Source organism: Myotis nattereri (genome assembly GCF_964212035.1).
Source record: "Myotis nattereri genome assembly, chromosome: 2".
In the NCBI taxonomy this organism is placed as follows: Eukaryota; Metazoa; Chordata; class Mammalia; order Chiroptera; family Vespertilionidae; genus Myotis; species Myotis nattereri.
The window spans coordinates 166,459,154-166,485,031 of NC_138076.1; the positions used below are offsets into that span (position 1 = coordinate 166,459,154).

At 55.0% G+C, this 25,878-nt stretch overlaps 1 protein-coding gene across 3 annotated transcripts in view; it reads left to right on the top strand.

Moving 5' to 3' along the window:
- The first annotated feature begins 9,988 nt into the window (after nt 1-9,988).
- Nucleotides 9,989-25,878, top strand: part of FAIM2 (Fas apoptotic inhibitory molecule 2) — a 30,743-nt gene continuing 14,853 nt past the window's right edge. For 2 of the 3 annotated variants that reach the window (XR_013995510.1, XM_081082912.1), the window contains exons 1-10: nt 9,989-10,356; nt 13,501-13,696; nt 16,442-16,545; nt 16,932-16,996; nt 17,405-17,458; nt 23,269-23,319; nt 23,673-23,712; nt 24,388-24,425; nt 24,953-25,040; nt 25,246-25,341. Coding sequence is in view for 1 of the 3 variants with exons in the window: in XM_081082912.1 (XP_080939038.1) it covers nt 10,342-10,356; nt 13,501-13,696; nt 16,442-16,545; nt 16,932-16,996; nt 17,405-17,458; nt 23,269-23,319; nt 23,673-23,712; nt 24,388-24,425; nt 24,953-25,040; nt 25,246-25,341 (747 nt within the window). In the remaining 2 variants the exon portion in view is untranslated. The remainder of the gene's footprint in view (nt 10,357-13,500; nt 13,697-16,441; nt 16,546-16,931; nt 16,997-17,404; nt 17,459-23,268; nt 23,320-23,672; nt 23,713-24,387; nt 24,426-24,952; nt 25,041-25,245; nt 25,342-25,878) is intronic. The other variant, XR_013995511.1, reaches the window with a different exon arrangement.

Below are 25,878 nucleotides of genomic sequence, written 5' to 3' on the forward strand. Positions count from 1 at the left end.
ATATTCACTTCAACATGTACTCAATACAAAAAAATTACAAATAGCATATTTTACGTTCACTTTTCCTACTACCGTGGAAATCCCATGTGTGCACCTCAGTGTGGACTACGCCCACATCAGGCGGTCAGCAGCCACATGCGGCGAGTGGCCACCACACTGGACAGAGCAGATCTGGATTATCAGCCGTGGGGCTCGGCCTGCTTGACTTCGTTTTGGAGCTGGAAACGCGACTCCATTACCCCGGGCACAGGCTCCATCGCTTTGAGAGACTTGGCCAGGAAGAAGGGCGGCTGCAACCGCATGTCCCTGCCCAGAACCCAGCCCAGGCTGTCAGGCGGAAAATGGGCTGAGGCTGGGGTGAGGGTGTGGCCCATTAATCAGTTAGAGAGCTGAGGGGCTGGGGCCCAAGGATCGCAAGGGTCCAGCTCCCCTGCGGGCTCCGAGGACCCCAATGTGGGCACAGAGAGTCCAGAGATGCCACAGCCTTTCTCTGCCCTCTCCTCCTTCCTGCTCATCCCCTTCCTCCAACGGCACCTGCCAAAATGCTACGTTCAAAATGCTTAAGCTACAAAATGAAGTGAGAAAAGAAAGTGTAACAAAGAGGCCAGAAGAAAGCGCACCTATATTTGAACCATAGGGTTTCCCCTGGATTTTAGAACTAGGAAACTATTTTCTTCTTTCTACTCTTCTTTAAAACTTGTTTTTCTTATGAACATGAATTAGTTACGTAAATGATTTGAAAAAGCAGTCTGTGTTAATATATGTTGTTAAAAACCCTGCCTGGTCCTCAAAGACCAGTTCCCCTGAGGGTACCCCAGCCTTCCTCACATCACTTTCCTCTGTTATGGTTCTGACTGCGGCCTGGCCTGAACTGCGTTTAACTGTGGGCCTGTCTTCTCTTCTCTCCAGAGCCTTGAGGGTAGGGTCTGCATCTCCACATCACCGAGGGCCTGCCACGTGCCTGCCACCCAGGGGCTCTCTGCACTCTGTGGAATGGAAGATTGAGGCAAGCTAGTGCTCAAAGGCTCCAACTAGAAAGTAGGACTATAGCAAAATAAAAAGCTTTTGCACAGAAAAGAGAACAATTAACAGAGTGGAAAGGCAACATATAGAACGGAGTAGAAATCTGCAATCCGTACATCTGATAAGAGATTACTATTCAAAAAATATATAAGGAACTCCTACAATTCAATAGCAAATAAAACCACCCAAAATGATATGATGACAAAACAGGCAAAGGACTTGAATAGGCATTTCTCCAAAAAAAGACTTACTAATGGCCAACAGGGACAGGCATACCTCAGAGAATTGCAGGTTTGATTGTAGTAAAGCAGTACCACAATAAAGCAAGTTGTAATCTTTTTGCTGGTGTAGTGTCTTGCCTTCAATTATAAAAAAAAAAAAAAAAAAAAGCAACATCTGTGAAGCTCAATAAAGCAAAGCACAATAAAACAAGGTCTTCCTATATATGAAAATATGCTCAATGTCACCAATCGCCAGGGAAATGCAAATCAAAACTACAATGAGAGCTCTGGCTGGTTTTGCTCAGTGGTTGGAGTGCTAGCCTCCCAACGGAAGGGTCAAAGGGTTGAAGGGTCGCAGGTTCAATTCCCAGTCAAGGGCACATATCTGGATTGCAGGTTGAATCCTAATGTGATCTCTCTCTCTCTCTCTCTCTCTCTCTCTCTCTCTCCCCCTCTCTCTCTCTCTCTTCTCTCCCTCTTTCTCTCCCAGCTCCTGCCCTCCCTCCCTTCCACTCTCTCTAAAAAATTAATGGGAAAAGATATCCTCGGGTGAGGATTAACAACAAAAGCCCTACAATGAGATACCACATGACATCTGTTAGTATGGCTATTTAAAAAAAAACACAACAGCCAAAACCGGTTTGGCTCAGTGGATAGAGCGTCAGCCTGCGGACTGAAGGGTCCCAGGTTCGATTTCGGTCAAGGGCATGTACCTGGGTTGCGGGGCACATCCCCAGTTGGGGGTGTGCTGGAGGCGGCTGATTGATGTTTCTCTCTCATCGATGTTTCTAACTCTCTATCTCTCTCCCTTCCTCTCTGTAAAAAAATCAATAAAATATATTTAAAAAAAAACAAATATTGATGAGGATGTGAAGAACCTGGAACCCTTGTATACTGTTGGTGGAAATGCAAAGCGGTGCGCCATTGTGGAAAACAGCATGGCAGTGACAGTTCCTCAAAAAATTAAGACTAGAACTCCCACTTCTGAGTATTTATCCAAAAGAGTTGAAACCAGGATCTCAAAGAGATACTTAGACTTCCGTGTTCATTGAAGCATTATTCACAATCGCCAAAATGTGCAAACAACCTCACTGTTCTTCAGTGGATGATTAAGGAAAGAAAATGTGGTGCACACATACAATGAAATGTTATTCGGCCTTAAAAAAGGAAACCCTGCATAGATGAGAACATGGGTGGATTTTGAGGGCTTTATGTCAACGCTGCAGGATTCTACTTTTATGAGGTAAGAACAGTCAACCTCAGAGTGTCAAATGGCGGTTGCCAGGAGCTGGGAGGAAGGGAAATGGAGAGTTGCTATTTAACAGGTATAAAGTTTCAGTTATGCAAGATGAATAAATTCTAGAGCTCTGCTGTACCACACCATGACTATAGTTAAAGAACATTGTATTGTACACTTAAAATTTAAGAGTGTAGATCTCCTGTTAAATGTTCTTACCACAAAACATTTTTTTAAAAAAGAATTCAAAGTTCTCGAGAGGCACCGACCCAGGTAAACGTGCCCTCGATTCTAGCTTCAGCCCCTGCTGTAGGGGTGCAGCCTGTGTCTCCTGTTTTCTGGGTTCCCTCCAGCCCTGCTGGGACCCCTTGGCACAGTTGGGTGGGAGCGTGGGAGCGTGGAGGGTGGAGGAGCCCATGGTGGCTGCGGGGCCATGGCGGTGGTCTCGTTTGGGAAATGGGACCCTGGGCCAGCTCATGCTCTGGCCTCTTTCCAGAAAAAGTCTCCAGATCTGTCTCATGCCCATGACTACCAACTGTTCTAGGAAAAGATCTTTTTTTAAAAAAAAAATAAATAAATAAAGCTGAGCAACCCAGCCAGTGTTCCTCAGTGGTTAAGTGTCAACCTATGAACCAGGAGGTCACAGTTCGATTCCCAGGCAGGGCACATGTCTGGGTTGCAGGCTCCATCCCCAGTGTGAGGCGTGCAGGAGGCAGCCAATCAATGATTCTCCCTCATCGTTGATGTTTCTCTCTCTCTCTCCCCCTCTCCCTTCCTCTCTGAAATCAATTAAAAGAATATATATTTTTTTAAAAAGCTGAGCAAACACTTGCACCAGGCCTGAGACGTCCCCCGGACCTCGCTGTCAAAGTGCTACAGGGAACAGGCTTCACAGCCTCGGCCACAGACACCACTGAAATATTTACGAGGCTCCTGGCTCGTGAAACAGAGCTTTCCGCTCAGGAGAAAGGAAAGGGCCGTGCACGCGTGAGGTACCTACAACATATCACACCACCCGGAGTTTTACTCTCATCATTGAAGCCTCGAGGGAAGGAGCTGACATCACCCCCACGTCACTGGTTTGAAGGCTGAGTGTCTGAGGCAGGACTGCAGGGAGGGCTCCAGCTGTGGGGGACAGTGGACAAGTCACCTAACCTCTCTAAGCCTCCGTTTCCTCATCTGTACCATGAGGATCATATGAGGACCTGCCTCCATTGTCAGGACTAAGTGAAACAATCCACGGAGCACGCTTAGCTCAGTGCCTGGCATATAAGTGCCCAATAACTGTTAGCTTCTATTATTACGGCCCAGTCACATCCCTGCTCTGCACTGTTCTGGGGTCTCTTTCCCCACCTCTCCCTCCTTGGCCAAGAACCATGCTTCCATGTTATTCCTCTGGGGATGGCTTGCCCCCTGCCAACGACCACCTGGAGACTCAATGCTTACCCAAGGAAATACATTTCTAATGGTGAAATCTTGAGCCTGGTGTGGGATTGGCCAAGGGTAGAAGGCTGGAAAGGGAGTCCCTCAAATCCTACCTCTTGGGCAATTGTCTCTTGTGTCTTGCCTGGCTCGTCCTCCAACCTCACACTGGGCCAGGGCATCCTGGGATAAGCACAGAATTGGTGCCTTGCATTTTCCTTTCTCCGTGCCTTTATTTGTACACCATTCTGGTTTCCTGAAGGGCCTCCCTTCCTGACTCTGCCATCCTGTCTCTGTTGAGTCCTACTCTTTTTCCAGATGCAGTTCAAAAGTCACCTCCCCCCAATCTTTTCTGATCTTCCAACCAAATAAGACCACTCCTTTTTTTGAACTTCCCCCAAACCACACATGATTTATTTTCATGGCTTTGTCTGAAGGGTACTGGGGGACAAAGAGCTGTATCTCTGCTACACTGGACATTCCAGAATGTTATGGGTTTTTTGTAGCCTGCAATACAAGTCGGTACTGGTTATACATTTCTGAACAATGATGAAGATGGTGTCCATTCAACACACAGTGGGTGCCTTAGACGGCTAGTTCCTCGAGGGCGTGGATGGGTGTTCTGCATTTTGCCTTGCTAGCATTGAGCACAGCGCTGGCACATAGTAAGTTCTCCATACATGGCTCTGAATGACTGTTCACAACAATAGCTCTCAGGCCTATCATGTCAGGCACTGCATGTGGGAGCTCACTGGGTGCTCACCGTCACCCTCTGAGACAGGCAGAATATTCCCCAGTAAAAAGTAAGCCCACAGGGCAGGGATTTGCATCTTTTGTGTTCACTGCTGTACATATATCAGTGCTTGAGATGTAGTAGGCTTTCACTAAATATTGGTTGAATGGGTGAATTAATGAGTTTCCATTTTACAGCCAAGGAAACTAAGCTCAGAGAGGTCTGAAGACTTGCCTAAAGTCACTCATATAGTAAGTGGCAAGGTCACCTCTTTGCACCCAGACGGACCTGATCCTAAAACCTTTGTTCTCCACCACTGAACCCTGCCAGGTGGGAGAGATGGGGCGGGGGCTGGAAGGACTGAGATATACGGTCCTCTCCTTAAGGAGCTTTCCACCTGGCGGAGAAGCAGAAGTGCACATACTCAGAGCACAGCATGTGACTGGAGCAGAACCTGTGACTGTTTCAGGAATCAGGGAGGGTAGGCCCAACACCAAGCCCAGGGGAGAGAAGTGACGTCTGAAGGGCCGGGATCCTGCGAGGCCAGCGGAGGAGGTGGGGCTGGGCATGAGGAGCCTGGATAGTGACTCTACACTCTGCTCCCCTGCCCCAGCTCCTAGCAAGAGCCCAGGAATGGTGGGCTGGAAGGGGGGAAGGGGAGGGACAGGAATGTGGTTCCACACCTTTAGCAATCCTGCAGCTGAGAAGAGGGTGTTGATGCCTGCCAAAGGCTTCTGTCCCTGTGCCTTGGAGACTGTATCTGGGCAGGCAGCACGTCATGGCATTGGCGGGGGGGGGGGGGGGGGGGGGCAGGAATGGACACCTCGAGTAGACGGGTTGTGTAACCAGGCTTTGGCTGGCCAGCACAGGACGTCTGGTTCTTTGCAGTAGGGCCTCTAGGAGGAGGGGGAGGTAGGAAAGGAGAGTCATAGGGGGCCAGGGACTGCACAGCAATGACAGGCTTGAAATTCGTGGAGGCAGCCACGCGGAGGCACAGGTTACACTCAGCATGGTGCATTGGGATGCCTGAGCTCAGCTAGGCCACTACCTCTGGCAGAAACTTGCCTGCTGTGAGCAACCTGGGCTCTAGCACCTGCCTCTGCCCCACCCCATCACTGGCCTCAAATGGGCAGGTTCTCTCTTTACCCTGGGGAGACGCAGGGGCAGGGGGTGGAATAGAGGCTGGTGCAGGCTGGGTGTACAAGTCCATGGTTGGGGTAGGGTCTAGGGAGAGGTGCCTGGATAGCTCTGCTTCCGCCCACTTAGGAACCCTGAAAACCCCCCAACTCATCCCGCACACTCCGTCTCAGTGTCACGGACACATTCTTGGGCTGACTTACTTTTCTCACCTTGGCTTGGCCCCCAAAATGTCATGTAACTTTGGAAAAGCCGCCATCTTTGGCTTTTGGCTTCGATGGCTATAAAATGAGAAGCGTTGTTCTGTCCGCACCTTCAGCTCCCTCTTCTCCCTGGCACTGGCCCCAAACAGAGCTGGCTGGCAACCAGAGCAGAACGGTGGAGCGGGATGGGCCGCCACAGGGTAGGCCTGAAAGGCAGAGAGCGGAAATGGCTGGGGCCACAACCTCCCCGCCCGCCAGCAGCAGCCCTGAGAACATTGACTTAGGTCTTTGAATCCCTCCACTCTCACCACAGGCTGGTGGAGGTGTTGAAGGCAAATCCTGGAGGAGGAAAGAACTTCCATCTGTCTCCTCCAACCCCAGGTGCTGCCTTTGGTCTACTCTCCCCACTCTTCTCTCCTTGGCCTCATTCTCCAAGGAGCCCCAACCACCCCCCACCCCCCACAATCCAGTCCAGTTCCCGGTAGCCACCCTACTCAACTCCATGAAGCCCAGGGGTGGGCTGCTGGGTGGGAAGGGAAGTGAAATTCCCCTAAAACAAAGTGCACGGGGCCCGGAGCGGTGGAAGGCCCCAGGCGTCAGGAGCCTCTCCCTGGTGGCCCACAGGACATCTCCACCTGGTGGTCCCAAAGGCACCACAAATTCAACCTGAGCCGTGAACATGGCAGCTCCTTCCTCCCTTTTATTAATGGCACCCTTCTCCCAGGGACTCAGCCTCCAAACCTCCGTCCCTGCTGACTCCTCTTCTCCCTTTGTCCCCTGTCCAGCCTCTTCCTAAGGCCCGTCAGTCCTGCCCCAAGCTGTCTGCCTCTCTCCATCTTTCCTGCCCCTGGATCGTCTGTCTTATTTTTAGACTATCAAACGCACATAAAACACTTGGTGTGTCTGGCTCTGTTCTAAGTGCTTTACTCACCACCTTCATGTTCCAGGGGAGGAAACTGAGGCACAGAGAAGTGAAGCACCTGGAGGGCCGGGATGACAGCCCAGGCAGCCTGCTCAGCGTCTGGGCCACGAGCCTCGGTCTCTTGTACCGTCGCGGAGTCTCCATGCTCGTCCCTGCACCTCGATCGTGCCCTCGCTCAATCCCTCCCATACGTTGCTCACAGGCTGGTCCTTATTCCCTTCGTGTTTAAGGAAACACCTCATTGGCAAAAATCACTACAACAGTTTGGTCTTTCTGAAGCACGTCTTTGAACACATTATTCCTGCTCAAAACACCTAGAAATTCCCCCACTGCCCCGCCTCGTGCAAACAGAATAGAGCCCATCCCTAGGCTAGGAATTCAAGGTTGTGACCCCAACAAGTTCCCCTGGGCCACCCCCCACTGTTGCCCGTGGGCACCCCTTCCTCTGGCCGTCCTGCGTCACCTGCTCCCACGCCAGCACAGCACCGGGTGAGCTCTGAAGGGACCTTCCTTCCCTCCTCAGAGAGAGGCTGCCACATCTGATTCCTCTGTGAACCACCAAAGCGTCTACCACAGTGTGTCGCACAGAGGCAGGCACAGCACATGTCTTATTTTTAGACTATTAAACGCACATGAATGAGTAACAGTGAAACTGAGCTGCTGATAAGGGTGGAAATGAATTATTTCACTAAACAACATTTGGGGAACTCCTAGGGCCAATCCTAATACTGGGCGCTATGTGAAACTCTACATACATCCTCGGTCCACTCCACAATCTCAGTCAGCACTCTCACTAGCCCCCATTTTACGAGAAAACTGATGCTCTGAGAGGGGAACTAACTTGTCCAGAGTCGTAGAGCTTTGAAGGAGAGAGGCTGGGACCGCAACCAAGCCTGCCTGACTCTGAAGCTCGCCTTGGACCCTCCTATCTTGCTGCCTCCAGCGGCCAGAGGAGTGTTAGACAAACATTCCAATATTTGGGTCATGTCCAAAGACCAGGCAATGGGGACATATCAGTGATGCCATGGTCATAGAGTCCAGTGTTGAGACACATCATAGCGCTGACAGTGTCAGAATGCCTGAGGAATATAAGGATTTTGTATAATGTTGCGCTTCAGTCATTCAAACATGTATCAAGCATCTACTACTGTTTTGACTGGTGGGTGCAGAGCAATGACAACTTCCCCCAAAACTCCTCCTCTCGGGTAGCTGATACGCTAGTCAGAGATGGGGGCGGGGGGCACCAAACAAAATATATATGTCAGAGGTGACAACTGCCATGGGGAAAAAAAATTAAGCCGGGTTAGGAAAAGGGGGCTGTCCAGTGAGCTGGTGGGGGCATGCTGGGGCCATTGCTGCTTGTACAGGATCAGGAAGCCCTTCCCAATAAGGCGCTGTCTGAGCAGAGGCTTGCCAGGCAGAGGGCACAGCAAGTGCCAAGGCCCTGAACTAAGAGCGTGCTTGGCCCAGGCAAGGAGCAGTCCAGGGGGCTGTGTGGCAGGAGCAGAATGAATGCGGAGAGAAGCAGCAGGTGAGATAGACAAACCTAGGAAGATGCTGAGGCCTCCACAAAGGCAGGCCCTGTGCAATACCACCTGTCCGGGGAGCAGTGAGAGCGAGGGTGCCCTGAGTGTGTTCCACATGCCTTACGCTCAGTACTGCTGACACAAAACCTGCCAGAGACAGGCTTCCTCAGAGGCTAATGCGGAGGCGGATAAACCCCACAGTGCCATGTGGCAGGTGTTATGTCAGGGTGAAACTAGAGAAAGAAAGAAAAAGCATTTAACCCAGACTAGGGGCCAAGGAGGCTTCCCGGAGGAGGTAGCCTTGATGTGACAAACAGGAGAAGGAAAACGCTCCAAAACAGGTGCGGAGAGGGAGGGGCGGGCCGGAACCTGGAATGGCCAGGCAGAGCTCCGGAGCAGTGCAGGGGGTGGCGGTGGAGGTGCAGGGCCAGTGTGTGGGAAGAAGGGCTCCAGGAGCGGGGCTGGGAGAAGGAGAGAGGGGGCAGGCAGGGGACAGGTGTATAGGGGCTTAGAAAGCCTCCAGAATGGAGGCTCAGGCCCCAGTGTGTGGTTATGGAGTGGGGGACAAAGGGCCAGTCGGGGTGGAATGAAGCCTTCAGTAATATACCTGCCTACCCAGGGCCCTGCTTCTCACCGGGCATGAGGTGGTCTCGCTGGTTGTTGACAGGGAAGCAGAAGGTAAGGGGCCACCCCCACTTGCACCAGGCCTTGGCTTCTCGGCCCATCCGGTGAGGTTCAGATCCAATTAGACAGCTCTCTGAGTCCTCACCCTGGGGCAGCCCAGGATGCTCTGGTAGGAGGCATAAACCTGTGTCCCCCCCATAAACGGTGCGTCTTACAGTCAATCTTGGATGACAGAGCTCCGCTGTCGTCCTCCTCTCCATCGGGGATGGTGAAGCCCAGAGGTTAAGGTCTCGCCAAAGTCGCACCGCCAGTGGGTGTCTACATTGGGACTTGAGCCCAGCTCCTGAGATTGCAAGCCCCACAGTCACACTGCGGCGGCTGCGGACAGCAGGGCCTGGTGCTGGCCAAGCCCCAAGGACAAGCCTGGGAAAGGGGATGGGGCTGGCTCTGGAAGGGGAGGGGCGTGGGCGAGGGGAGAGCGGATGGAGACGGAGTGAAGGACGCTGAGAGTGGAAGCAGAAAGGAGCAGCACGGAGGGTTGGAGAAGCTTCGAGGCAGAATTAGAGGTGTTCCCAGAAAGACTGGTAGAATGTCCCAGCAGGGGTGTAAGAAACGGAGGCTGCATCTTCCCACAGGTTCCTGTGACAGGGCAGTAAGGGGCCTCTTGCTCCCATTTCACAGGCGAGAAAACGGAGCCCAGGAGAGGTGCACACCTGGCTTGCCCAAAAGCCCATAGGAAGTTAGGGCCTGTTAGAAGCCGAGGGAGACTTTTCCCAATCTACCCTGGATGATGAAACAGAGATGATGAGAGGGGAAATGGAGATGGAGACAGAAATCAGGGCTTCATCCAAAGAGGGAGGGGAAAGGGGCAGAGGCAAGGGGAGAGCCTATCAGTGGCAGAGACGGTGGAGAAATGAGGCCCGGACGCCCGGCTCCAGTTACCCGCAGGCGGCATCACCTGCCCCGCGTCACGGAGTCCCCGCGCCTCCTCCCGCCCGCACAGACCCGTCCACTTGAGCGGCTCCGCAGCCCGCTCGCCCTGCTCCCGGGGGTGAGGGACGAGGGGAGCGGGGCCCGAGGAGGGGGCGGTGCACGCCTCCTCCCCTAGGCTCGCGAATCCGCAGAGGCCTCCTCCGCAGCCTTCCGGCCCGCCCCCGTCCCCTCCTCCCCCCGCGCCCCGGTGGTACGTTCCGGTCCGCCTGGCACGGCTGCAGTGGAGGGTGCTAGAACCCACGCGGAGGAAGGAAGAGACGCAGGCAGGCTTCGGGGACCCCTTCCCCGAGAGACGGCACCATGACCCAGGGAAAGGTACCGGCATGTCCCCCGCCTGCACCATCCTCCATCCTCGGGCTCCCGGCTCCCTGTCATCCTGAGCGAGCTCTCTGGACCACTCTCGCATCCTCCCCCGGCCCTTGTGGAAAGCCCTCTGTGGTCCTTGCTGAAGTCAGAGGACCAAAGACCCATTTCAAGGAATGGGTCGGGGCCTCTTCCTGCCCACCAGGCTCACCTCTCCTCCCCTGACCCCCTTCCACCCCTTGCTTTGACGTCCCAGAACCCTGCACAGACGCCCAGCCCCCCTGATGTCCGTGTGTGTGCGTGTGTGTGTGCGTGCGTGTGTGTGTGTGTGTGTGTGTGTGTGTGTGTGTGGAGTGCCTGTGTGCTCACCAGGGTGAGCTCTGAGGGGCAGATCCTATCCAGCATCCCCTTCTGGTCCAATCCCAACCCTGACATTAGCTCATCTTTCGCACCATCCACAAAAACACCCCCACCCAAACCCCTGTCATTATTCTACATCTGGACACATCAACTGTGGTTAGAGGGTTACTATGGCAACCCTGCATCAGGATGCTATAATTCTTGTTTTGGTTTTGGCAGGGCATGGGACTAGATGAGACCAGATGAAACGTCTTTTCGTTTTTTTCCAGTTCTAGGCTTAAAATGTAGGGGAAGGGTTTGGGCAGAGACTTGGCTGGCCCAGTAGGGTTATGTAACATCAGCAGCCTGTGGAATTATACAACCACCAGGGCCTAGGGCAAAGGGGGAGGGTCCTCGGGCCTTCTGCTTGGGGTACTAAGGATTGAGCTGAGAAAACAGATAGGGACCTCCCTCACACTCCCCTTCTTCTTTCTGAGATGAGCCTCAGAGCCAATGGCAGCCTTCCCTGGATTTTCAGACCCTCGTCTCCCTGTTTTTAAGCTCATACGGCCTCAAAATGATGTCATTGGGTGATACCACCTCCTGCCATTGGGCAGACCTCACTTGGGAATGCCGGACAACGTGTGTGTGTGTGTGTGTGTGTGTGTGTGTGTGTGTGTGTGTCTCAAGGCCCAGGAGGCTCCGGGTGATTGAGTGCCAGGGTGGGGGCTGGTGAAGGGACCAGCTTGGACAGAGCTGAAGTCGGAGGTGATCGTCCTTTCCCCAGGCATGAGCGCTGGGTCTGGGCTCAGGGGACCTCCTCCTGGGGCTGAAAGGGATTTTCCTGGGCATGACTTTCCTGGTCTGGCTGGTCATGGAGGCTGGGGCGTGGGAGGGGAGCAGGAGAGCCAGGACCCCATTCCCACAGGCCTAGGCTTGGAGGCCCTTCCCCAAGGAGGCCTGGGGGTGTTCACTGTGGGGAAAATGAAAACTCCTCCCTCTCCGGACCCTCCCCCTCCACTCCCTACCCTCACCTCCGCTGGCACTTTGCTGACCCTGCTTCCTGTTCTGGGCTAACTGTATTCCCCGGCCCCCTGCTGCTCGCCCCCAGCTTACTCACAGGCTTTCTAGCGATGGCCTAGACCCTTCCAGCTCAGTGGTCCTCAGGGCTGGGTGAGGACAGAAATCTGGTGCTTGCCTCTAACTGGCTGCCTCAGCTGGACGCACCCTGCGAAGAAGGGACTCCATGGCCTTCCTCAGTAGACCTTGAGGTTTAACACATTCTTTCTGGAGGCGGATCTAAAGTCCAGTCCTTTTTGGCTGTTCCAGTTTTCATACCTCCCCTCCACCCAACCTGCCCTTCTCTGGCAACATCATTCAGGCCCTCACAGCTCATGTCCTCTCTCCAAAGCTAAAGGTGTACATTGTGGGGCAGGGGGCACATCGGAGTTAAATGGACTTGAGGTTTCAACCTGCCATGGGCACGTTTTCCCCTGAGCCTCAGTTTCCTCATCTGTAAAATGAAAAGGGGGTTGAACTCGATGCCTTCTGAGATCCCTGTCAGCAGTGAGTCTGTGATTCTGCTCTGACTCGGGGGAAGGCTGAGATCCCAATAGGACGAGGCCAGAACAGGGCCCTCAGCCAGGGCCTCTTGCCCTCCTTCTGCCCTGCAATCCCCGTTCCTCTTCCTCTTTTCTCTCTCTGTTCCCCGGCTTTCCCACCCTCACCGTCCTTGGCTGTCTGCGGCCCAGCAGAAGCGGCCAGTCCCAGTGGATGGTGCCTGGGCTCTGCAGCCCAGTGGCCACGTGTGGCACTGTGACCTTGGGCGAGTTATTCTTCTCTCTGATCCTCCATTCCCTCGTTTTAAAACAAAGGTCAACATACAACTAGCAAGGTAGCAGGGAGATTAAACAAGAGAACCGTTAGTTCATTAATACTTTTAAGGGCTTACTATGTCCCAGAACCCTCTTTAGACCCCAGAGAAACAGTGGACCCATACAAACCCAATCCTGCCATGGGAACCGTGACCACCAACGGGGAGGGTCTCTCCTAAGCATTTTCTCCTTTCTCAGTTCTTATCCCAGCTCCAGTGTGTGCCTGGCCAGCCCTGACCTTCCTGGAGCTCAGTTCTCCCATCTATAAAATAGGGAGACACCCCTCCCCAGCTTTATTGGGGTACAAGAGGCAAATAGAAATTGTATATATTTAAGGTGTACAACTTGATGTTTAGATATACATTGTGAAATGATCACCAAAATCAAGCTGTTCAACATGTCCATCACTCCACATCATTCCTTCTATTTTTGTGGAAAGAACTTAAATCTACCCTCTCAGCAGATTTTTAAGCCCAACATACAGTCACCACGCTGTGCATTAGATCCCCGAACTTCTTCATCCTGCACAAGTGACACTTTGTACCTCTTGACCAACATCTCCTCATTTCCCCCATCTCCCTCCCTGCCACGGACAACCACTGTTCTACTCCGTGCTTCCGTGAGTTTGACATTTTAGCATCCACATATCACTGGGAGCATGCAGTTTTTGTCTTTCTGTGAGTGGCTTATTTCCCTTAGCACAGTGTCCTCCAGGTTCATCCATGTGGTCACATATGGGAGGGTGTCCTCTTTTTTAAGGCTGAGTAATACTTCGCTGCATACGTATGCAATAAAAACGGAGATTCTTGTCTTCACCCCGCCCTTCCTAGTGCAGGGGACAAAGTACCCGTAAAACCCCCAAAATGGAAGGGAAGGCTTGGTGCGGAGGGCTTGGAAGGCACCCTTTCCCTGGTAACCATCTCCGTCTGCCTCCACTCCACAGCTCTCCGTGGCTAACAAGGCCCCCGGGAACGAGGGCCAGCAGCAGGCGAACGGTGAGAAGAAGGAGGCTCCAGCTGTGCCATCGGCCCCGCCCTCCTATGAGGAGGCCACCTCTGCGGAGGGGCTGAAGGCAGGGGCCTTCCCTGCAGCCCCTGCGGCTGTGCCTCTTCACCCCAGCTGGGCCTATGTGGACCCTAGTAAGTCCCTCAGCTCCTGAAGGCTGGAGCATCAGGGGGAGAGGAGGGCTCCCATGGAAAACTGGGGTGGGAGGAAGTTGCCCAGAAATCGGTGCACTGGATGTTGTTGTAGGAGGCTCTGTGGGCAACGGTTTGGGGTTTGGAGGACTGTTCTGAGGACGGTCCAGGAGGACTCCACGGGAAGGGAGATGTACAATGTCTGCAGTCAGAGTGCTGTTGGATGGGGATGTGGGGATTTTTTCAATGCACCCTGCTAGGGCAGAGGGGACAGATGCAGGGAGGAAACCAGGGGCTGGTCTAGAGAGGCTCTCCTGGAAGAAAGGGTCACAGGAAAGCAATGAGGAGAGGACAGAGTAAGTGCAGGAAGGAGCCGTGTGATGCTGCGGCTGGCCACAGCCTTCGCTGGGGTGGCTCCCTGTGAGTGGGGTGCAGCATGTTTACTTGTTAGCGGATATGAAACCTTAGTGGGGACACATCACCAAGGAGGCGCTAGGAGTGTTGGGGGCCGGAGACCTGAGGATCCACGGCACCCATTACTCTCCTGTCTCTCTCCCTTTCCCCAGGCCCTTGGTGGGGGCATGATGTGGGCAGGTGTGTGGGTGACAGCCTCAGTGCCCCTCACTACCAGACTCACCCAGGCTAGTGCCCAGAATTATAGCTGGTGGGAGCCCCTTTGTTAAGTTGAGCAGCCTGTGCGAGCTTTGCCTCAGGGCTGGGAACATATAGCTCCCACGAGCTGAAAGGAAAGGCCCCTTCTCCAATCTTCCTTCAGCCTCCTCAGTAGCCCCTCAACCCCCTCCCCCACCCTGTCAGCTCCCCACCCCCACCCCCAGCAGAATTCTAGAAGGGGTCCCAGGGACAATGCCTCAGACAGCGTCTACTCACAAGGAGTGGTCACCATGGTCCACACCACTCGCCACAAACCCCCTCGTCCTCGACCCAAGCAGAACTATGTGCTTGTGTCCAGCGGGAAGGCCAATGAAGGTCTGGTATTTGGGGAGCCCTTCTTAAGCCTCAGATACCCACAGGACTGCCTTCTCTCTTCTTTTCTCCCCTCCATGGCCTGGCTAGTCGGGCCTTGGTGGGAGGATACAGACAGAAAGAACATGAAGAAGAAGTGAAGGATGAGAGAGTGAGGGTCTCCAGGCCCCAGGCTTGCAATAGGCCCACCTCTCTCCCCTTCCTCTTTGCCCATTTCCTGGCAGCCAGGACTGGCTGCCTTAAGGAATGTTTTCCAAGCAGTTGTCAGGCCAGGAAGGCAGGTCATTGCAGTCAACATGTGACAAACATTTACTAAGTGTGTGCCAGGCACTGTGTCTGGCACTGAGCTCATTTCTGGGGATGCGTCCATTTGCAAGACCTGCCCTCACAGAGCTCAGACAAGGAAATAGACAACTACCATACAGTGAAGCAGGCGCAGTGATAGAGGCCTGGGCACTCACCTAACCTGCCTGCTATCAGGGAAGACTTCCCGGAGGAAAGGGCATCTGTGCTGAGTCCTGAAGAACAGCATGCATTATCCTGGTAAAGAGGCCGGGAAATGAGTGTTCCAGGCTGAGGAATGGGATGTGCAGAGGCCCAGGAGCAAGAGAACGTATGGCTGAAAAAAACAGACTGAAGAAGAGGAAGAGGAAATAATGTGCAGGGAGGGCGCTGGAGGGCTCCTGGGAGGCTGTGGGGCTTTGTTAAGGAACTTGAACTTGAGTGAAAAGCAGTGGGAGCTGCCAAGGAGCTTGAAGCAAGGCAGTGCTGTGGTCATCTTTGAAAGGCCAAGACGGAGGCCATTACTGTGGCGGGAACAACATGGAGAACTGACGGAGGCAGTGGAGGGGAACACAGTGGGCACGTGAGGCCTCAGGAATGGCCCAGACGAGGGGTGCAAGGGAGAGGGTGGCGTCGTCCCCATCAGGGGACTCATTTCCCTGCCTCTTTACTAGGACAGCTCATGCCATTCGTCAGGACTCAAGGCAGATACCCTTTCCTCTCGTGATGCCAGAGCCACAGGCGATCACTTTTATCTCGTTTCATCCCCATGAGGTGGCTTCACTGACCCACTTCATAGAAGGGACTTGGGAAGGCTGGTCATTTGCTCAGGGTCAGTCAGTCTTAGAGGAGGAGCCACATGTGTGTCTGTCTGACAATGGAGCCCATGCTCTTCTGAAAGTCTGAGCTCTGGGACCAGCCTGCAAAACTTCATTCCCACCCGCACCCCACTTCTTGCCCTGTCCTGGCTTTACTTCCCCTCCAGGAATCACCCAGCCCTGGCTCCCAGCTGGATCGCCAGCGGGTTCACCCATCCAACTGGTCCCAGTTTCCAGCCCAAGGGCCTCAGAGCAAGCTGGGTTCAGGACACTTGACCCTGAGATGTGCTGGGTAGTCCTGAGATTATGTCTGTCCCTCTCTGATTCTTTGCCACAAGGAAGCCCGAGTGTCCAGGGAGGCGGTGGGGAGACACAGAGGGAAGGGGCGAATTTGTACGGCAGAGCTTCATCTCCAGAGAGCCCAGCGGGTGGAGGGAAGGGGCAGGGAGATGGCAGTTTGTTCTCAGGACTCAGAACAAGAAGGATGAGAAGCAGCTGGGGAGAGAGATCTGAAGATGGAGTGCAAGGTCTGAGAATGGGGCTGGAGAGAAAGGCTTCGGCTGGTCCAGAGAGCCAGTTTGACAAGCGGCAGCTCTGAGCAGGTGGCGGTTGGGGCCAGTGTTTATATGTATCGGAGCCCTCATGGCCCTCCCCTGCCCCCCAGGCAGCAGCTCGAGCTATGAGAGCGGTTTCCCCACCGGAGACCATGAGCTCTTCACCACCTTCAGTTGGGATGACCAGCAAGTTCGCCGAGTCTTCATCAGAAAGGTAACTGCCGCTCCCCAACTCTCCAGGACTGGGGGGCTGGGTGTGGGGCGCTCTGTGAGGCAGAGGCCACAGTCTGTCCCTCTCTCGTGGTGCCAGCTGACCGCACCTGTTGGGAAGTGCTTCCTTAGATCCCCCCCACTGGCCCTGCCAGCCCTAAACATGTCGTCTCTTCTCTCCAGATACCGAGAGGCCCCTTCGCTATGGGTGTGGGTTCTGGGCCATCTTTACTCCTTTTGCTGGGTCCTGGATCTGTGCCTGTGACCCTCAAGAAGGAGGCCGAGGGCACAGGATGTGGTCTGGAGAGGAGATTGAGTCACAGGGAATCTCGGGCCTCCCTGAGCCTCCCCGGCCTCAAACAAGGACCCCCTCTCCCCGCCCCCCCCCAGGTCTATACTATCCTGCTGATCCAGCTGCTGGTGACCGTGAGTGTGGTGGCGCTCTTTACCTTCTGGTGAGTGGGCGCTGAAAAGCAGCACCTGGCAGGGCTGGCCGTGGCCAGGCCTGGGGTGGGGGCGCCCTGACCAACCTTGTAGGGCAGTGGGCCTGCTCACACCTGGAGAGAACCTTAGAGGGTGCACACGCAGGAGCCCTCCATTGTGGGGGTGGGGGTCGGAGGGGGGGGTTAGGAGTAGGAGACCTGATGCTTACGGGCCTCTCTCGGATCCTCTAGCCCACACCCAGCACTTCTGAGTCCCAGCCTGGGACGATGGCTGGGCTTCCTGAGCCACCAGGGCTGCGTGCTTCTTTCTTTCTCTCAAGTCCTGTGAACTGGGGTGGGGGTCGGGGGCAAGTGCCGATGTTGAACCAGAAACAGAGACAGAGGGTAAATGTTTGTTCTTTTCCCTCCCTCTCTCTGCAGTGACCCCGTTAAGGACTATATCCAGGCTAACCCAGGCTGGTACTGGGCATCCTAGTGAGTATATCCCAGACACCCGGTCCCCAGGCCCCTTCCCAGAGAACCCTCAGTGGCACAGAGAGGGAAACCTCTGTTGACAGAACATAAGGCCATGGCCTCGTCCCACCCCATAAGATGTGTTTCCCACGAGTGTGTGGCCAGAAGGGCCCTTCTGAGGTGTTTAGGTCTTAGGAGAAGGGGAGGAGGTGGGCATAGGTCTGATGCCCGCACAAGGAGGGAGGGGTGGGGCTGGGGCCATGCTGGAGGGACTCAGACCTGGGCTCTGTAGAGAAGGAGGAGGAGGACACCTTTGCTCACACTAATAATAATGTTGCTCCTCTTATTAACGCTATTAATGCTTACTAATTGAATTGTTAATTATAGGGTGCCTAATAAGGGATGAGCATTGTTCTGTGTGCTTGCTGTATGGTATTGAATTCATTCCTCAAATCTACAGGGGCTGATTACCTCAGGAAACTAAGGCTCAGAGAGGTTGAGTAATTTGACCAAGGTCACACAGCTCATTCGTGGTTGAGCTGGGATTCAAACCCAAAATTCAGGTTGAGGCTTGTGCTCTTAATCCCTCTCTTGGCAGACTCCCTTCCTCTCAAGCCACTCAGCTCCTGGCTGTCCTCTTTAAGGAATGTGGCAGGTAACGTGAGCGAAGAGGTTTGACGGTGTGGGTGATTCTGACCCTCCTGCCTGGGCAATGAAGGAGTCATCCTACACAATTCTCTCACCAAAGTTTCCTTCAGCACCTGCTGTGAGCCCAGCTCTGTTCTGGGGCTGCTGGGGAAGGTAGGGGCCGCACAAGGCAGCATGTGGAAAACTGGCTGTCAGAGGAGGGGCCGAGGGGAGGCGTGAGCCTGGCACACTAAACCTCAGCCCACAGTGGGGCTGCACCTCCAAGAATGGAGACTGGAGTGGCTTCAGCAACAGCACGGCAGTGTGGCTGCGTTGACCCATTTGGTAAATTAGAAACTAGACTATCAGAGGGCCAGAGGCTGCAGGTAGAGGAACCCAGGATATCTCAGAGACAGTGGGGACTTACAGGGTAGAGGCGCCAAATGCCTGGCCAAGAAGCTTACACACGCGGGCCGTCCCAGGCCCGTTTCTGGAAAGGGATCAGGTGGGGACGTGGGCTCAGCTGAGCCTGCTGGACCAACCAAGCCAAGAAGAGTCCCAGAGTGGACCCAGAGTTTATGCAAGCCCGCCAAAGGCTGATAGGAGGGGGACTCCTTCTGGCCTCTGGGGCTCCCAGAGGAGCGGAGGGGTGAAGGGATGTTTCCGTCAAGTTGGGGGTCCCAGGGGAGGAGACATTCACACCCAGAGCCTTTCTTGGGGCACAGGAGAGAGGGCCTGACTGCAGACGGGGCAGGAGGCATGCGTCTCGGGGAACTGGGAGGCGCTGTGTGGTAAAGCTAATGAGGCCCCAGGGACTGCCACCCGGCCGGCTCATGCAGCCGGTTGGCATGGCTCCCAGCACGTCAGCACCGCCAGGCAGCCTCGGGTGTCCTGAGAACTCGGGAATGGAGTCCCCAGGCCCTTCGCCAGGCCTTCTACCGGAGGGTCTGCAGGACACTGTGCCCTGAGCAGATGGTGGCAGGGGGACAGCCCAGACCTGAGCAGGCTCAGAAGTGGAGGCAGAGCCAGCCCACTGAGAGTGGGCACGCGTGCCTGGCCTCTGGATGGTGAGCTTATCCAGGCAGGAAACAGAGAGGCTCTCTCTGGCTCAGGGGCGGGCCGGGCGGGGAGAAATAGGAAGCGGGCACGGGCCCTGTGCTTCTCAGGGGGTGTCACAGTGCCTTCGAGATCCTTGAGCATCCCACCACGTGATGTGCCCTTCTCTGCGGAACAGCAGCCTGCCCTGCCCCTCCTCACCCCCCAACACCGTTCACCTGCCCCTGCATCTGCCTCCTGGTCTGAGACCTCGGAATCTCACCTCCTGCAACATACTAAGCCCTTAACAGCAATAAGAATAAAACAGCTCTCTCTCTCTCTTTTTTAATGTGTGAGGTGCTGTGCTAAGCACTTTACAGATATTTTCATTTGATTCTTACACCAACCCTACCAAGGCAGACAGTATCATTATCCACATTTTACAGAGGAGGAAATTGAGGCTTGGAGAGAAGTTATTGCTTCTGAAGCCACATTTTTTTTATTGCAAAGCTCCTGCACTTCCCACTCTGCTGACACCCCACCCCCACCCCCCCGCTCGTGGCGCAGGACAGGGGAGGGGAGGACACTGGTGTTGGACGCTGGCCTCCACCTGAGCTGCGCTCCTCTGTCCCTACGCTCTGTAAACAGACCATGGCGCCAGGCCAGGCCCTGGGGCCCAGGCTCTGACACACAATCAGTCTTTCTCTCACTTCCATGACTCATTTTCCGCCCCCTGGGAGGGCAGCCTTCTAGCACCCCTCTCTGCCCTCCCTTACAGCTTTCCTGAGGCCCTAGGGATCTCCCTCAGTGAGCTCTGGCCTTATTGTCTGATTGCTCCCTCTGAGCCATGGCAGTGGGAATAAGTAAGAGCTGTGGGTGGGGATAGGGGAGCCAGGCAGAGGGGGAAAAGGCAGAGACCAGAGCTTGGGAGCTGACAACCATATTACAGTAATAACAGCTCCTATCCTCAAGTCCTTCCTCCTGCCCGGCCCAGTGTTAAATGCTTGATGCGCATCCTCTCATTCAATCCTCGCAGCCCAGTGAGTTGGTACCAATATTCCTGTTTCCAAAGGACGAAATGGGGGCTCTGCAGTTCACTAGTTCAAGGTCACGTGATCGTAGTGGCAGAGCTGGGATGTGAATGCGAGTATCGGGCTCCAGGGCTGCACCCTCTCCCCTTCTTCCTGACCGCTGGTCTGAAGGGCTGAGGAGCCGTGGACCAGAGCGGAAAGGAGGCTGGGCCCTGCCCTCAGGAGGCTTCCACTCTGGCCAGGGGACAGGACCCACACCCAGGATGCACGTAGACAAGGCATTACCACGTGTGTTGCTGAAGCAACTGACTGATGACTGAAGGGAGTCCCAAAGAGAGCCGACGCCGGCGTGTTTCTCAACTGGGGCAGGAGATTCAACTACCCTTCATGGAGCAGGATGTGCTCACCAAATCCAGTAGGCGTGTCTCAACCCTGCCTTCCCTGTCCTGCCGTTCACCCACAAATCCTTAAAGATCACCTGACCAGTGCCAGGCCCTGGGTTAGAAGGTAGGAATACAAAATGACTAGGTCACAGACTGGCCACCTGGGGTCAGATGAGCAGGCCCACGGGATGTGGGGGTGCGGGCTTCGGGTGAGGTATGTGCATGGCACACAGGAAGCCCCTCCATCCCAGACCTCCAGTGTCCTTGCCAGTTGGTCCTTTCCAGCAGGAGCAGAGTGTGAGGTGCAGAGGGGCGTGAGAGGGGAAAGGCGGGGGTGGAGCGTGCTGACGGGTGGGCTGGAGAGGTAGGCAGGGGTGGATGAGGCAGGGCACTGCCAGGTCTTTGGGAATTTTATTTTAAACAGGGAAGTCCCATGATCGGATCAGCCAGTAGCTTGGAGGGTAGAAGGCAGGGCTGGAGGCAGGAGGGCCAGAGGCAGAGAGGGGCCCACCAAAGGGAATGGTAGTGGGAATGGAGAGAAGGGGACAGATCTGAGAGCTGCCTGGGTAGGAGGATCAACAGGTCCAGGCATGGCAGTGAGAGTCAGCGATGATGCTGAGGCCTCTGGTTGGGAAACATGGAGGGTGCATGTCTTCTGCACCAGGGATGCGGGAGAAGAGCAGGGGAGAGAGCGCATGCGGGTCTGACCTGTGCGTTTGGCGCGTGTCTGGGTAGCCATGTCTGCCCAGTAAGCAGCTGGGTATTCAGGTCTTAGGTTGAGAAGGAAAGTCTAGATCAGAAATACAGGCCTGTGAGTCATGAGCATTTGCCTAATAAAGGAAGGCCTGTGGAGGAGCGAGCCCACCGGGAAGAGCGTGAAGGGACCCTATGCGTGGAAGGAAGGAGCCATGGTTAGAGATAGTCTGCAAGAGGCCGAGGAGCGGCCAGGGAGGTAGGAAGGGAACCAGTGTGGATCATGGTGGAACCAGGGAAACGACGAAGAGAGCAGATGCTGTGGAGAAGTCAGGGAAGAGGTAGACTGACGAGTGTCAGTTGGACTCAACAAAGTCATAGTTTTGTGGCAAAGCCAGCTGTCATCGAGTGAGGCTGGGGGTGGGTTTGGGGGCTGGGGAGTAATTGGGAGATGGAGAAGACAGTGAGTAGAAGTAACTTTTTCAAGAAGCTCGGCTGTGAGTTGGCTAAGGCGGCGGCAGCTAAAACTAGGGAAGGTGTTGATTAAAGATGGAAAACAAACAGCTGAGGAGGTTTGTGTGGGCAGAGAGGTCACTGTAGAAAGGTTTAAGTAATAGAGATGGCAGGGCAGTTGAGGGTGTGGGACCCAGAGCCCAGGCCAGAGGGATCGGCCTGGGGTGGGAGGAGGGTCAGGAGGAAGGGCACGTAGACGCAGGACGTGATGGTTGCGGGTGGCAGGCAGGGAGCTAAGGGAGCCCCACCTCATGTTAAATCTTCCTGGGACATACCAGGCCAGACCACGCACAGAGTAGGGGGCCTGAGAGGTTTGGGGCTAGGGGAGGATGGTTGGAATTGCTGCGGTGGGGGATGAGTGAGAGAACCCAGGAGGGAGATGGGAAGGGTGGCAGGAGCCTTGTTGAGAGCCTTCTGGGTGCTGGAGACCACACATTGGTGGGGGCACCCATCTAGGTAGGTGCGAGCTTGCCCTACCCTTAGGCCCTCCGCCCCCTTCTCCTACCTCCTGGACTGGCCTCCACTTCCACTGCGCTCCAGGAAATCCTTAATCCCCAATCCCTGTCTCTGGGTTGTGCCTGAGCTCCTGCCAGTCTCCCACTGGACATAGCCACCTGCTCCAGAAATCCATGCCGCACCTACCTCCTGCTTGTGCCAGGCACTGGCAGGACAGACAAGGGCCCTGCCCCTGCTGGTAGGGTAGACCAATAATTAAGTATCTAACAAGGTCATTATGGGTAGTGCCAGGGCTGGGAAGGGCCTGAAGGAGGCAGCATGGAGCTGGGACTCTGGAGTCAGAGGGCCTGGGTTCTAATCCTACCTTTGCCAGGTGGTAGCTGCATGACCTTGGACAAGTCATTTGTCCTCACTGCGCCTCAGCTGCTAAATGAAAAGCATGCTGCCCTGGCCTGCCTGGCTCAGTGGTCAGAGCATCAGCCCGTGCACCGAAGGGTCGAGGTTTCAATTCCCAGTTAAGGGCACGTACTTGGGTTGCAGGGTCAATCCTCGGCTCAGTCGGGTACATGCAGGAGGCAACCAGTCCATGTGTCTGTCTCTCTCACATCAATGTTTCTCTCTCTCTCTCCTCCCTTTCTCTTTCCCCGTTCCTTTTTCCTTCCCCTCTCTCTGAAAATCAATGGGAAAAATCCTTGCCTGAGGATTAACCAAAAAAAAGCATGCTTCATAGAGAAGATGTGAGATTACTTAATTCTCATAAAGCACATAGCACTCTGCCTGGCACATAGAAAACCGTGTATATGAGCTTTTTCTTTGAAGTAATAAGCTATTGGATTGGTTGGGTGGTGATCAGCTGTCCCATGGCACTCAAGTATTTATAGAGGCAGGCTCATTCGATCCCCCTTCCTCTCTTTTAGAATTAAACCACCATTCTGCCCATTGCAAAGTTCTAGGATGACTGTAGCCTTACCCCAGTCCCCGTCACCCTGCCTGGTGCCTTGTGGGGGTATAGAGTGGGATGAGCCAGGGACTGAATGGAGAGGCCTGGGGGGTGGGGAGGGCCGCTAACTCACCCTTCATCTGTCTCTCACAGTGTTGTATTCTTTGTGACCTACCTGACCCTGGCCTGCTGTTCTGGACCGAGGTATGCTGATGGCTTGAAGAGCAACTTGTGGGAACATGAGCAGGATCTTGGGCATTCTGACCCCAGGCCTGCCTGCCACCAGTGTGCTGTGCACCCCTAAGAAGGCCCCCTCCCTCTCTGGGCTCCTTCATGTAGGCCGGCACCTCCTTCCTTTACTTAATACCTCTGAGGTAGGAGGAGGGTGGACAGACAGACGGCGCATGGAAATGTGGCTAAAGAAAGAGCCTCCAAAAAGTGGAGATGGGGTTGGGCAGAGACCCCCCTCCCTGCGGGGGTGACCCAGCCTGCGGCTGCTGGCACCCCTCCTTGCCCCCCCCCCCCCATTCCTCTGAATTCAGTGGCTTGCTTTACAGGAGATATTTCCCCTGGAACATGATTCTTCTGACCATCTTTGTAAGTGATCTGGGGGGGGGTGGGGGAGGCGCTAAGGGCAGATGCTGAGTGGGGGTGGAGGGAGGTGGGCTTCAAGGCCGGGGTGTCTAATGTGAGATCACTGGGGGAGAGGGGTATTTTCACCCCACTTCTTTTTTTTAAATATATTTTTATTCGTTTCAGAGAGGAAGGGAGAGGGAGAGAAAGTTCAAAGCATCAATGATAAGAGAGAATCATTGATCGGCTGCCTCCTGCCATGACTGGGAACTGAACTGTGACCTCCTGGTTCATAGGTCAACACTCAACCACTGAGCCACATGGGACAGGCCCCACTTCTTCCACTCTCTTTCCAAAGGGACTTAGCCTCTCCCTCCCCTCCCACTCCATCCACTGTCTCTTTTCATTGCAATTTTGTTTTCAAGAGGTTAGCATGGGCCATCCACGGGCTCTGGATAATGACGAGTGGGAGGTCTTAGAAAGAGGGGCAGAGCAGGGCTGCCAATGAAAGAAAGGTACAGCTGGCATGAGGCCTGTTGGGATGCTATGTCGCCAGGCCCAACTCCTAGAGGCACCGTGTGTGAATGAAGTCGACTCAGAGTTGAGGGGTATGTGCAAGGGGTGGAGACCCAGGCTGGACCTGGAAGGTGTCTGGGCCCCAAAGTCTGAGTCGTGGAACGTTTCTGCTTTTCCTTCCAGACCCTGTCCATGGCCTACCTCACTGGGATGCTGTCCAGGTAAAGGGGACAGGTGGACGGAAGGGGGCCATAGGGGCCATAGGCCAGGCTTAGAGCCAGGGACTCGCCACACTGTGGGTGGAAATGCCCCCAACTCCATCCTCCGGGAGCATTTGGCAGGGGAAGGATCTTATGCAGGAAACGTTGGCCTAGAGCCCTCTCCCTGGACACTCTGCTGGACGGTGCCCCTGGGACCTGGCTAGGCTGGTGGGTGGGGATAGAGGAGACCAAGGTGACCCCCGTCAGGCTGCAGCTTAAAAGACCCAAACTGGAGATTACGGAGGTTCCCACCTACAGGCAATAGCACAACCCCTCCCACCCCCGTTCCCACCTCTCCCAGATCCTTCTAACATGTTGAGGAGGTCAGGGCCCAGGAGAAAGGCCAGGAAGCAGGGAGAAGGAAAGCCCTTGGAAAGGAGAGAAGGTGGGGGCAAGAGCTCATGGGGTCAGGTCTGCAGAAGAGAGTGGGCCTGGGCGGAAGGCCAGGGGAGACGAAGACCCGCTGAGCCCTGGCCTGTGCCCAGCAGTTACTACAACACCACCTCGGTGCTGCTGTGCCTGAGCATCACAGCCCTCGTCTGCCTCTCCGTCACCATCTTCAGCTTCCAGACCAAGGTCAGCTCCGGGGCCTGTTGGCAGGCAGATGGGGTGGGGGGCCCCAGGCTCAGTCCCCATCTGGTGAGAGATAAAGGGGATGAGTGGGGCCTGGGGAGGCCGCCTGGGAGAGGTGATGGGGAAGGAATGCTGGTTCTGCATGAGCACGAGGTGGTGGCCTGCTGGACGGGCCTCAGCCAGCAGCTGACCTCCCCCATCCTTGCAGTTTGACTTCACCTCCTGCCAGGGTGTGCTCTTCGTGCTGCTCATGACTCTCTTCTTCAGTGGACTCATCCTGGCCATCCTCCTGCCCTTTCAATATGTGAGTCTGGGGGCTCCCAGTGGGCCCCATAGGGAGGGAGGGAGCCTGCTGGCCAGAGGGTGCTGTTTCCTCCCACTCCTTCCAGACAAGGCCCAGAGCCAAAGGCTCACAGCCTGCCATCCTACCCGGCCCCTCCTGGCACCTGCCCTGGGCTTGTTGGCAGTGTAAGCAAACCAACAAGGAGGCCTTTCTCAGCAGGCCTGGGCACCTGCCTGCTCCGTGAGCCACATCCGGCTTCACCTTTCCCATCCTCCCCTCTGGGGGGAGGGGGGAAGGCTGGAGGGGAGTGTGCCACGGAGCATTTAAACCCTTGGCAGGGAAGGGCGCTCTGGAGCTCCGTAGGGCTACCAGACCCTGAGGGGTCCTGAGGAAGGGCCTCCTGGGACTCTTGGAAGATCAGCCAAGTCCAGAGGGACAGACTCTGGGCAGCCAGGCAGGTGGGGGTCAGGCAAGCATCGGTCCCCACCACATTGGAACATCCATGGGGCAGCCAAATCTCAGCTCGTGCACAGCCCCGCCTGCTCTGGGAGATCCCAC